The following is a 14020-nucleotide window of genomic DNA, read 5'->3' as shown; positions in this document are numbered from 1 at the left end:
CGTTCGTGGTTTTCGTGGAGGTCACGGAACCACTACAATGAATACAACGAATTTAATTGATATACTGGACTACTCTTTGTTTATATGGGGAATCCACGAAAGTTTGTACCTTGAAAAGATCTAAATGACTTCAAGTCACGAAAGCAATTACCCATGAACAGTTCATGTTATACAGTACTTAATACGCAAAAGTGTATCGTATTCTTTACGTATTGTTACGCAGTCTGTGTATATGTATCAAATACATATACAACATCAAACACCTCTTCCTATGTAGTCTCCTCCACTACCATAAATAATCATTACTTATGTCAATACATTTCTGCACGTTCTCTATATATACTTACAGTAAACACACTCGGTCACAAATTACGTCTACAATGTCAATATATAAATAGGTTGACCCGTCTCCCCATGAATTCGTCATAACATGTCGGAGATAACAGTCCGCCAGCCATTATACGTACACTTCCGAACTCCTACCCTTAAATGTCGGTGATAACTGTTTGGCAGCCATTTTAATTACCCACCCAAACTCCTACCCTGCAATGTCGGATATAACAGTCCGCCAGCCATTATACTACACCGAACTCTCTTATAACCTATAATTCGTTCGCATGTAAGAGACAGGCTATATCTGTAAAAGAGAATCGGTACTTTCGATTACTGCATTTCCGATTCTTTGCCATTTTTGCAGATTACGCACCCCAACCTTATCCAATCCCATCTGTTTGCGTCAGATGCGTTGCGTAAGTATGGAAACAAAATGTTGGAAAAACGATCAATTTGGAATATTCGTCATATTTATTGTATACAATTAAAATTAAAATATTTGATTCGACATTATCACAAACAAACAACACAAAGATAATTACTATAGTTAAAATTGTTTCTTTTGACTAGGCTAATCATTTGGTTGAGTGTGTCTAATCAAAGCTAATCTGATAGTGTTATATCGCCAGCTTTGAGTACAAGTACACTTCAGTATAATACAGTACTACACCTACACATGTATATACCCGGATGTAAGATAGGGTGCAGAGATACACTTAAATATGTACAATATATTGTTTACTTATATTTTACGATCTCACAAATATGATAAAAAAGGTCCAACGGGTGACTGTAACCATTCATGACCACACATAGCCATATATGGGTGTTTCAAGGGAATTTTTATATATAATGTCCTCAGAAGATTTCCACAGGTAAATCCATAAAAGGAGTGAGCTTACACACGGGTGGATTGTAGTTTACATAGTTGTATATCTGTGTCTCGTAAAATGTGTGTCGCACCGTTAGACTGTCTGATATATATACAACAGTATATACATACAATGTTCGTGTGACCAGGTAGTTCAATAATTTCGAGACCTTGGATGTGTGCACTATCTAATTCAGAACAAGACTTTCATTGTATTGGAACAGTACCCTGGAACTGTGCCTTGTAAACGTCGGTTAAATATATAGCGGAAGGTATACGACAATTAAAAGCGGATTTATAAGTTGACAATATGTCGGCTGCCACTCTTCATAATGTATCAAATTATGATAAAAAGGGGCGAAATTCATTGTCAATATTCCGGTCATGGTCAACGCTTGTTGTGGATGTCATCTCGTTTTCCCTAGGTAAGGATTTCATCTTAATTTTAAAGAATAGTCATATTACAGCGCAATATTGCCATACTGTCAAGTCGAGTAAGCCTATTTTTGACTGCCTTATTTTTTTGTACAGTTTTATAAGATTTACGAGACGATCAAAGGGTCAGGAATTCTTGAATTAATCACTTTTTTATCTTCATCCATTATAGTAGTCGTAAAATCATAGATTAGAATAAGTCTCAGATTTTGGTTACAAAAACATCTTAATAATATATTTTCTTAACGTAAGTTCCTTACATAAAAACCCTATAAAGGAACATTATCAATTAGCGTATAAAATGTCGAAACATTCTATTTTGTTTTTCATTTTCACTCATTGACGACAAGTGTTGGCTATGAAATAACAATAAATGATATCGTACAATATAAGCATTCATGTTTCTCACAATCCTATGTATCTACCCTTACCTTATTGTATAAAACAGAGGAATTATAATGAGTACTGATTTATTTCATTATGAACCAAATATCAGTGAGGTATTGTTATGCAATGTATAAACTACGGCTTTCAAGCTGTATAAAAAAGTAAACTGACGAGAATGGATAATAACTGGTCATCACGAGCTCCAGTTTTGATAACAGCCATAGCTAGAACACAATGAAAAATATATCTCACTGTGAGATTCTTTAAAACAGGAACTATATACTTGGAGTGTTAAACTCCAGCGGCAGTAAAAAGGTAAAAACATGCATGTCTTTGTAATGACTACAAATCACCATTTGTATTTATCATATCACATGTAAATAATATTGTATTGAATCATACACAGTCAGACTTGACTTGTCCTTTCCTGATAAGGTTACGAACGTACCATTTACAAGATCTTTAGATAGGCTGTGCAAATACAAATCCTATCTACGTGTTTTAAAGTCTTATCATTACGTGTCTTTATCATACAAGGTCATGCTCATGTCTTGATCTAGTTTTATAAACAGTAAAGAATGTTAACAGTTGCGTTTCGTGTAAACAGACTATGTTTTATCACATGTTTTAACGAACGGGTAGCCTATCAATCTAATTAAAATTATATCTTCACATCGCTCCCGTTTACTGATATGTCGCGTTGAAGATCTAACAACATCCCGTTTTTCTATTTGTGTCATTCAAATAGATCATAAATACCATACAAAAACAGTTCAATGCTTTAGTATACGTCAAACGGACTTCCTACATGTAGCGCTTTCTCGCATTTATAGATTATCCAGGCAACTGATTTTTGCTACTAAATCATAGTTAAAAGTACACATACTAAGGACCTAATCTACAGGCTTAGATGCGTTCACAATAATACTACTGTGATAAAAAATGTCTCATTATATCAAAATGGATAGATGTATCATAACTTTTAATCATAATAGCCATGTTCAATATTTGAAAATACTTTTTCCACATTGTGAAGCTAAATAGAATATACATATATCTATTGCATATATTTAAGTATGATTGTACCGATCACAAGGATTTAATTATATTGAATTTTATATATATATAACTAACATTAACTGCGTCTGCCAGTGTCGTTAATATTGATTGATTTCGTAAATTGTATCTTCAGATTGTGGTTATTCCATTACGATTAATTTAAATATATATGAAAATTATATTTAAAGTTTTACTTTTGGACAAAGGTAGATGACGTGGTTCATACTTCTACTATTTATGGTTAGACTTTACCTAAGATCTATTTATAGATAAGGAAAATCCGTAAATCCAAGTTTTATAACGCGCGCTTCAAAATCGTCTTATTGAGTATTATGTGATACACATTGGAAAATGAATACTATATATTTATTTAAACATTATGACGCATTACGTTTTGGAATATTTCATCAAAACAACATCTGCGTAATATATCTATATATATATTGTTTAGTTAGATATGGCTAATTGTTTGTTGAAGCCTAACGGCCCCTCGATACATGAAGGCCATTTTTGGACTAAAGCGTCAAAAAGAAACCGAAACTAAAGGAAGTTAAACACATCAAAAGCAACTTAATAGTTAAAAGTTGTTAAATATTAAAATCAAAATTTTAAAAGTAGAGTAAACGTTATATTCTGTAATAAAGGCCTATTTCCTAGCGTTTTTAATAAGGGTTGTCACGAAGATATGTTCAAATTTCTTTTATGTCTTGTAAATCAAATAAACAACAAGAATCTATTTCGGATAACTTCACGCGACCATGAAATGTTAAAAGGTGAATGTAGAATCATAAGCGAAACAATAAGGTTAGTCTGCACGTGCTCTTTAGCAAGTGTGCATGTGTAATGCATTTATGTCGTGTTATGATTCAGGTCAAACTAACCCCTCTTTCCTAGTAGTTCTACAATAATTTACTTACTAAAAGCTGGTTGTTCTTAAATTTATTAATAGTTCCCGCTGTCCAATGTTGTTGCCATTATTGTTTAAGGCAGTAAATATATGCGATTTGAATCTAAATATGGTAATTTTATAAAACAATAGGTACTTGGGTAAGTGCAATTCTGCTGCCTTAACAGCTTTTTCATTTCCAAGCCGGCATCATTACAGTATGTTACTTAGGCAATTTGCAACATATTCAAGATTGATTTAATGTGATATATGTTCATGGGTTCGATCGACATGCCGCTCTTAATACGTACCGGATATTTTAAAATAATGATCTTTAGTCAGTTAATTAGTTACTACACGGCCAAGCACCAAGTATTAGTATCTGATAATAATATGGTGCTCTAACAAAACGTAATGTACCAACAAAAGCTGAAGTTAAAATTAGCAAACATACGTACACAGAGATGTAGCAGGTTATTATAATAACAAATATTTCAAAATTTCTAATTTTTAGGTATTGCCAGTTCCGCGTTTATGTGTAAAAATATTTTTGAAAATTAATTGTACGGATATATTTCTATATATGGTACTACTTCATAGTCCGAATCTGAATAAAATCGGCTCATTCGATCGATATGTAAGACACAGTCCTATGATCGTCACATTGTTGACGAAAGAGCTCAACTCTTGCCGAAGTCGGTACGCATGGCAACAATACAGTACGTATGTCTTGTTAGAAGTCGTCATGAAAATATGTAAATATTTACACATACCAACAGAAATCGGATATGGCGATTGACCAATTATCCATGCGATGATTTGGGGGTTCGAATCACATAAATAGAAAAATTGCAGCTAAACAGCAAATATTGTAATTATACCAGTATGTGAGGGCAATGCTCACTTACCGATTGATTGTGGCATATAACTCGGACGCCTTATCAACCCTCTGACAGAGTGTTAATATAATACTTCTGGAAATCTTGTTTATATCTTATATCACACTTCAAAAAATGATAGGATGACTTAGGACTGGAAAACAAATTGAACAGGAATTAACAACGCAAAAATACAGTATTGCTGGTTGTATGTGAAACAATGACTAGGTTACAATACTTTCAGTATATACCATCGTTAAAGAACTTTTATACATTTGTACACTTATAATCTTCCTCTCTACGTAATATTACAAAATAAATTTACTAATTTTCTCTGTAATAATTGCATCAATCCGACAGAACGTGAACCTACCTTTTTCGCATTAAACATACTGTATAGCACGACATCATCGTGGGTACTTTCCTTCGTGGTTGGAAGCCTTTTAGATCGTTTCGTGGTACAAACTTTCGTGGATATCATATAATAATTATTCATAAACAGCAGGCACGTATATCATTCAAATTCGTTGTATTTATTTTCGTGGTTCAATAGCAACCACGAAAACCACGAATGCTTATACACTACGGACATTTCATGTTATACAGAAACAGGAAGTTTTATATTGAGGAGTGAATTGTAATGATGAGTTAGTTTAAGCCTGTCTACGTACATACTAGTATGCTTTTCCAGTTCATGAGAAATGGGTCTATTATGTTTGTGTTTTAGGCAGAGGAGGGATGTTTAGACGAGTTTCATAATAATACTACGAAATAGAAACTGTTGGAACATCCTGTTTATTCAAGAATGTATGCGACTATGTAGCATTTCCTCGTAATTTTATGTATAGTATGTTCAATAGGAACGTCAGGCATGTGTTCATATTTCCTACATAATGTTCAGTATTTTGAGTAACAGGAATAACTGGTTTACCTGTTGTCAGTATAATGTGACCGGTCGGTATGCTATAGTGGTTGCCTAACGGTCTTGGCATTTAAGAGAGGTAGCACTTTAAAATCGGCATCAGATCTGCGCTATCGCGAGGAGAGGAAACAGATCCACCAGGATACCCTGCCGCTAGTACATATTATACAGTGCACGCATGTAGGCATCCATAATACACATAGACACAGGTCCTGGAATTTAGGTTAATTAGCTATGTTGTACACTTTTATTTCATTAGGTGGGATATTCCATTCATCCAACAACTGACGTTATGTAAGGGAGATGTCCACTTGTAGTTAGGCCGCGTATTGAAAAGTTTAAAAAGTAAAATCAATTAAAGGTCATCGCCTGGACGACCATGTAGCAGGTTTACTAATTCCCGAATAAGCACTGGTATGGCAAATACATAAATTTTGCATTCAGTAACTATAGACGCTTATAAAATAATGAATATTTTTGCTCTAGGTATGCACGTTTCTGTCAATTACATCTAATCAATAGTGCTGCTGGTTGAAATGTTAACGACATTGTGTTTTTTGTTTATTTGTTTACAGTGTTTATCGTCAGTCTGTTGTTTGTGTTTAACACCTTCAACTTGAAGCCGTTTGAGCGGGGATTTTTCTGTGATGACCAGAGCATTATGTACCCTTATAAAGACGACACTGTCAGCAACACGCAAGCGGCTGCTATTGCGGTTCTCGTATTTCCCATAGTAGTAAGTACAAAATTCCTATTGTAATTGGTTTGTTAGTTTTAGGTTTAACGTCTTCACAACCTCTTGGGTCATATGAAAACGGGTGTATAGGAACACACCAGCGAAAAGTAAGAGTAGGTAAGAGTGAAATAATAAACAAATTCCTAGTGTTGCAATGGGGTGGTAGATCCATGTCTCTGTAATGGCCTCTTCGTAGACCACATTTTTTTTTTTTATTTCCCATAGCGGTATGTTCACATATTCCCCTATCGATATGCAAAACATTTCAAAGAGCCGTTTTTCATATATTTTCCATAGCGGTGTGTATAAAAAAAAAAATCTATGGCGATATGTAAAACCATTTCTGATAGTACGGTGTTGCCCAATAAGTTTATCAACCGTCAATTATAAAATCAGCTTCCGTAAAAAAAACACCATAAAAACCAGACCCATTGCGCAATTGGAACTACAATTGTATCTTCATAGGTATGTATTAATAAAAAGATCATTTAAAACCGAGTTTAAATTATATCATTTGAGGTTAATTTATGAATGGAATATTTTTGTAAGGAGCCTTTGATCCTTATCGATATAATCTTTATGTCTGACATATATCAGTTAATGATTGTTTTATATAAAAACTGTAATACCAAAAAAAAAGTATTTTAAATATGCAAATAATTATATTACTCATACTATTTAATCGATTTGTTTTTTTAATAATTTTGAACTATAAACATTTGTACATTTATAGTTATTATTTTGGCAAATGAATATGAAATTTTACAAAAAATATTCATGAAATAAAATATTTTCCGAAATATTATTGATAAAATATAAAGCCGAGACCTGGTTAGTTTCATTTACCCATTTGAAAGAACCTGAGACCTGTGTGAAGTAGGTTTAATCAACAAAGACTCCTCGATGGGAGGGACCAAGCGAAGAACCATCTTCTTTTTTCTCTTTTAAACTGGTGATTTTCCTATGTGCCATATTTGTTTCAACAGGCATTCTTCGTTGAACCACTATACGTCTTCACATGCATGCGCAATAATAATCACTCGAATTGGACAATTACTAAAATTGCGCTGAAGTCCTTTTACTCCTTGGTCCTTCTGTATCTTCTCGGCGGAGCTTTGATGCAGTCAATTGTTGCAATGGTTAAACTCAGCGCCGGACGTCTGCGTCCTAACTTCTTCGCCTGGTGTATTCCAGACTACAACGTGACCAACTGTGACGTCAGAGGAGGGGGACACATCAATGACTTTGTCTGTACAAATACTGACACAGACGCCGTTGACGATGCCAAGTATGTACAATATAAAATGATAAACTAATGACAATGTCAAGTCAGTTTCTCAAATGGTTGAATTATAGCTGTTGCCGAGCTCATAACAAAACATCGCAAATTATTGCGTGCCAAAATGTTAACACGATTGGAATATCACGTTCAGTAACAGAACATTTTGATGATATCAGTATTTATTACAGAGATACGTTGTTTCTATTCAAAACAAAATAAGACAACACCAATTTACTGGGGTTCTTACCGAAGAAACAGTGATGTTTTATAATATTGTAATATGTTAGACGATTGAAAACACAAAACTGAATTTATGATATTATCAATAACCCATATATGTAAACGAATAGTATTTTAAAGAGAAATAATGACATTTGGTAACATTTAATTCTTCACTTTAAATAAAGTAAGTACACCTGGTCAGACATCCAGAGTACCTCTCTTTTCAAAATCTTCTTTTTTTATATATAAAACATGTTGATGAATTGAATTAAAAGCCCGCTAACTCAGTAATAATCGTTGATAAATGGTTTCTATCTTGCAGGCAGTCATTTCCATCCGGGCATGCATCCAGTGCTGTGTATGCTTTCACGTACATAGCGGTAAGTTAAACATATAACACGGGGTAGAGTAGCTTCGTGATTCACCCAGGATTGTTTACCTGAGCCTATCATATGCAGGTATGTGGGATAGGGAGGTTTTACCTAAGGACTTTGAGACAGAAACGAGACTTTGCCGAATCAAAATTGTATTCTACATCTGAGTGTAGAATTTCCCTACCTCACATACCCTAATGATATTTTCCCGATCCTTGACCGAAATTTGATAACAACCGACCATGACATTGCAAATGCAGCGTTAATAAAGGAGAGTATTTAAATCCTACAAGTTAACTAAAACAGAACATCTTTTGAAAGAGCAGGAAAAGTTATGGTATACAGAAGGTGTAGTTGAAAATTAAAAGGGTTTCGTAAAGCTTTGCATCATGTTTGATGTTCCTAAGTTAATGGGAGATGCCGACGATGTTTTGGCGGCAGATATTCTTCTACTGATGGCAATTTCATTACTTCACGTCTTATATCGATACGTCATGACGTTTCAGAACATCAGCCGATAAGGTGTCGAACATTTTGAGTGATAACATATTTTTATGCATTCACTAGTCAAGGTTAACAGCAAATTTCCTTAAGCCAATTGGAGCACCTATGTGAGATTGAAAATATACCATATCTACGTGTTTCGTAACTGCTGAACCACAATTTTTTTTATCAGAAACAATTAGATTTCAACTTTTTATCAAGGTTACCTGTTTACCTACTGCGATTTGTAACCATCCACAAGGTTTTCTTTCCATTGGCCACGCTTGACTGAGGATGTAATTTAATTTAGTCAAACAACAAACACACCTGACTTTGCACAATAAAATACCGGTAGTTCATTGCAGCGACCCCTTAAAAACAATTGATTTATATTTCATAAAAGATACCGGTAAAGATTATTAACATTCACGTCTGCTGAAAGGCCGCAAGGCCGTGATAGCAGACGTAAAACCGTCAAAATCAATTTATTAACTGATAAATAAAATATTTCATTATCTTTCATTTAATATCTCTTTGTTGAATTTGTGCCAAACTAGTTTAATTTAATGACTGCGCGTCTTAATCTTAAACGTTATTTTGAAAGAACCTATTAGATTACTTAATTATCGTATTCACAAAAAAATGTCTCCAGACTTTTTAAAAGACAAAGGCTTTGTTTAACTGAGTTCGTATGAGTTAAACAAGATACCACACCTTTCAGAACCTCCATATAAATGAAATATAGAGCTATATTTGATATGCTGATTCTATATGCACGTATCATATAAATGTGAAGGCACGGTAGTCAAGTGGTAGGACGCCGGGCTCGTGACCGGGTTGCGGGTTCGAGTCACGGCACGGCACGGCACTGTGTTGTATATTTGAGCAAGATACTTTACTCCGCTTGTTCCAGTCTATTTAGCTGTAAATGAGTACGTGGTTTGACAGTGCTAGAATTGTAGATGCTAGCTGTAAGCGCCGAAATGGCAGCACCGGCTGTATGATCCCCATGGAGTTGAAAAAGATATTGGCTGGTTGCAAGAGCCCTATAACCACCGAAAATAATTTGTGAACCGCTTTGAGACTAACTAGATTTTGATAAAGTGGTATATAAGAACCGCGAATTATATTAAATATTATCAAAAAGTTATTGTCTTCTCAAAACAAAAACGTTAGCGAAAACTCTACATGAAAACGTACATATAATTGTCAAATGCTAGTCAAGAAATGAATAGTATGTTAGACTTTATGGTTGTAATATGAAATGAGATTCTCAATCTGCCTCCGATGTAATCAATGTCGCTGTTTGTACCGATAGATATACCTGGATATCCGTCTCCGACAACAACTCAAGTGGCGACTGTACTTCCGGATGATTGCGCCAACACTTCAGTCCCTTTTGGTGATCGCTGCTCTCTACGTCTGTTTGTCACGTATCCAGGACAACAAACACCATCCCACGGATGTCCTAGGTGGCGCTGTTGTCGGTCTTGTCCTCTGCCTAATAACGGTATTTTTTCATCATCAATCTAAGTTTTTAAAAAGATACCCTTTTCGAATTACTAAAATCCTTAATGTTGGAAACAAAGTACTATTTTATTTTCCATTACTTGGCTATAAAACATTTCATGCACCCCAAGCCTGGCATCCCACCCAAATGATGCTGGGGGAATAAAATCCAATTTGAACACCAAAACACCACGTACGTGTTTTGGAAGCCATGCAGATACCATTTATTGCTATACATGTATGTGATGATAAAACATAAGTAAGACACTTCAGTCCCTTTTGGTGATCGTTGCTCTCTACGTCTGTTTGTCACGTATCCAGGACAACAAACACCATCCAACGGACGTCCTAGGTGGCGCTGTTGGGCTGTCTTGTCATCTGCCTAATATCGGTATTTTAATAATCTAAGTTTTAATGACTGCTTTGTTCTTTCGAATTATAAAATACTAAATGTTGGAAACAAAGTACTATTGTATTTGTTTCATTGTTCGGCTATTAAACATTTCAGTGTTACGATTGATAATTTTGTAATTATTTCAGTTGTTATTAAAATTGAATATAGCTACGTTTGTGTATTGGAAACCACGCAGACCTCAGTAATTGTTATACATGTATGTGACGAGAAAACATAAGACACCGAATTTGTTATTCTATAATGCCCTGCAGGTTAGAAAAAAGAGCACGGATATAGGTCATTTATTATCTATAGAATACTAAGCTACCTAAGTTAACGGGTTATGTGATTCATTTATTTTAGATTTTCGTCTGGTCGAGGGAAGCAATGTTGGATATTACAGGCGAAATATCTGAAGAAGTACCAGCAATACACGCGGAGTCTTTCAGGACAAGCCCAAATAACGTGAACGGGTCACAGAATCCTATTATGCAATCGCGCTATTCAATCGACAATGCCGGTCAAGACAACGTTACTTTCGATGTTCCATCTTCCCCGCTGTAGCTTTAATACATATAGGAGCGATACCATGGACATCTGGATTATTCTGTGATACTATATGTGATACTTTCCAGGATCACCTTTGTCAGTGCATGCTGTTGAGATAACCGAGTCAGTCAACAGTGCTAATACCTCTAGTTAACATATATTTGTATAGCAGTTTTTATAGCAATTTGTTCACATCATGTAGACCATCCCTCGAGCAGGCTGTTTTATATTTCGTGCATATATATAACGGCTGCTTTCTTGTTGATTTTAACCGTTTCACCACTATAGACCATAATGGACTAATCCAGATAAATGTATGGATGAGTCTACTAAAGTCTTCTAGGTGTGAAAGGGTTAAAAAAAGTTTTAAAAAATGTGTATGCATTGTTTTTGTTAGGTCCTATATACTTTGTTTATATATTTCTATTTACTCACGCATCGAACATGACAGTTAGTTATAAAATTAACCTAATTTTATACCATAAACCAGATTTGTAGTTCATGTATTTCACCATTTGTAATAGATTATATCACCCGCGCAGGTCGCGGGATTCTGAAAAGAGGGCATCTACTGTTAACCTCGTACCCGTACGCCTTCCCCGGCAATATTACGCTGTATGATTTAGAAAAATTATTGGTACTGTCCCTTGAAAAGCTGAAGTTCTATACTTTCGTTCATAGTGGTGAGTTTATGCTGAAGTATTGCGATGTACACCTACGATCGAAGTGACATGACATTTGCGAACAAACCTATAAAGCGACTTTGTATACCTATCTTTTTAAATTATTTATTCATCAAAACGTGTTATTGTATTTGAAAATATTTGAAAGTGTTATTGTAAAAAAGTAAACAATTTAACTACATATGCAAGGAAGATGTACAATATATTTGGTAGCTGTATGAATTACCCCTAATTTAAGTAGGACTGCTCCGAACCCGGTAAATACAATATTTATTCTGCTGTAGGACAAACAGTCATTATAATAACACTATATCACGTGATGTTTTCCTGTCCTTAGTAGACTAGGGATATTTATATATAACTGGTTGGCTACCATTTTAATTTATCTCACCATTAATATTTTTAACTTCTTTTATTATCTCTCTGTCAACCCTTGGGTGTAGACATTTCGTGCAATTATAATTATGACGTCACAATAAAAACGATTTCCACCTCGATTTGGTATCTCAAGTCTCATATCTTTACAATTCTTCTATATGTTTTCTTTTATATTTTGTTATTTTTATATCACTAAACGATTGGCAAATGTTGCAATATTAAAAGATTTAATTGTCGGTTATCATATTTTCTAATTCGAGTTAGTTTATCTAAGAAATAATCAGGATTATTTAAGGGATTATACGGTATATACTGAAATAAATCTGTGTGCACTTTGCGTAAATCCCAAAGGTTTTAATAAATACGAATTATGTTATGATGCTGTTAACATGTATACGTGACGATTTTTAATATTTATTGGTACTTGTGTATATGTATATAAGTGTAATTATCTAAACTTTTATATATATATATTGACGTACTGTAAATGTGGAAATATTCGCGTATGGAAATGTTCGCGTCGACAGTCTTTAATCTGATACTGATTTCGCGTTGGTTATTGTTCTGGAATATATATATTCTTTAACTCTATAATCTATTTAATTTATGAATAAAAAATTTGATATTTACCGTGTTTTAATACTACATTTTATAACATACCAGTTTCATGTTATTTTTAATGTCGATGCATAACGCAGTTGGTGAATGTGTGTGGCAGAAATGTTGAAGAGCAGTATTTGTTTAGGCGTATATGGGATAATAGATACTAACTGTAGTCTATGTGAGAATTCCTTTCACAATTTCTTTGAGTGTCAACTTTTTAGCAATGAAAGGCGTATTTTGTTTCAAGATTTGAATGCCTTAGGTATAGATTTAAGCTTAGAGCTTCTTTTGTTTGGCAGTTCAAAGCTGTCGGTGGACCTTAACTCTTACGTTTTTAGACATGTGCATCACTTCATCAAAAGATTTTGAACAGTGATTTTTTTAAGTTGCGTATGTGTACCTGTGTGACTATTATATATATCTACTTCATGTTTATGCCTATTATCATTGTTGACACGTAATTATAAATGTACGACGGGAGAAGGCTGTGATAAGTTGTAATAACTTGTGACCAATCCCTTGTTCAATTTTATTGGCAATCAATATGTAAGTGTAGTCTTGAGCGTGGTCGTAGGAAAAGTCTTTAGACACATATAATATAGTTAAGAAGGTATGTTTAAACAATCATCTAAACATCTTTTTACAAATATGTAAATATTAAAATGCCCACTTTATTATTTTTTGGGCCCCTGTATGTTCGGATTTTCACCTCCTTAATTTGTTCAAAGATGTCCTATTGTATCACATGCAGACTAAGGTAAACAGCAAATTATGTTTGTGATTTACCCTACCCCTTTTGGTACCTCCAAAAACCCACTTTCGGTCAAACTTTTACCTTAGTTTTTCCGCATGTAATACAATAGTACATATTTGAAAAAATTAAGGAGGTGAAATCAGAATATACCGGGCCCAAATAAGGGCCTTATAGACACTCATTCTTTCCTTTCAGTGCTGTTTCCCTATGCGCCGTATTCATAATTATGGCCATGGCCGTTTAAAAGACGTTAAGCCCAAAAAAGGGAACAAACAAATCTAG

The 14020-nt window shown here is 34.3% G+C and overlaps 1 protein-coding gene across 1 annotated transcript; it reads left to right on the top strand.

Moving 5' to 3' along the window:
* The first annotated feature begins 1201 nt into the window (after positions 1-1201).
* LOC110459111 (phospholipid phosphatase 1-like) lies at positions 1202-13359 on the top strand. Its single transcript, XM_021511208.1, has 6 exons — positions 1202-1629; positions 6347-6507; positions 7494-7795; positions 8334-8391; positions 10187-10378; positions 11135-13359. Exons 1-6 carry the CDS (start codon positions 1515-1517, stop codon positions 11333-11335), a joined length of 1029 nt encoding a protein of 342 aa, XP_021366883.1. The 5' UTR covers positions 1202-1514; the 3' UTR covers positions 11336-13359.
* Positions 13360-14020: the final 661 nt, after the last annotated feature.

The sequence above is a fragment of the Mizuhopecten yessoensis genome, unplaced genomic scaffold (genome assembly GCF_002113885.1).
Source record: "Mizuhopecten yessoensis strain PY_sf001 unplaced genomic scaffold, ASM211388v2 scaffold9969, whole genome shotgun sequence".
Taxonomy (NCBI): domain Eukaryota; kingdom Metazoa; phylum Mollusca; class Bivalvia; order Pectinida; family Pectinidae; genus Mizuhopecten; species Mizuhopecten yessoensis.
This window is presented reverse-complemented; position numbering and strand designations above follow the sequence as displayed.

Excerpts from the sequence above, each read along its gene's own strand:
- LOC110459111 (XM_021511208.1), top strand. The coding sequence starts at position 1,515 with ATGTCGGCTGCCACTCTTCATAATGTATCAAATTATGATAAAAAGGGG. Across the intron at positions 7,796-8,333 it reads GACGCCGTTGACGATGCCAA|GCAGTCATTTCCATCCGGGC; the intron begins GTATGTACAATA and ends TCTATCTTGCAG. Across the intron at positions 10,379-11,134 it reads TTGTCCTCTGCCTAATAACG|ATTTTCGTCTGGTCGAGGGA; the intron begins GTATTTTTTCAT and ends CATTTATTTTAG.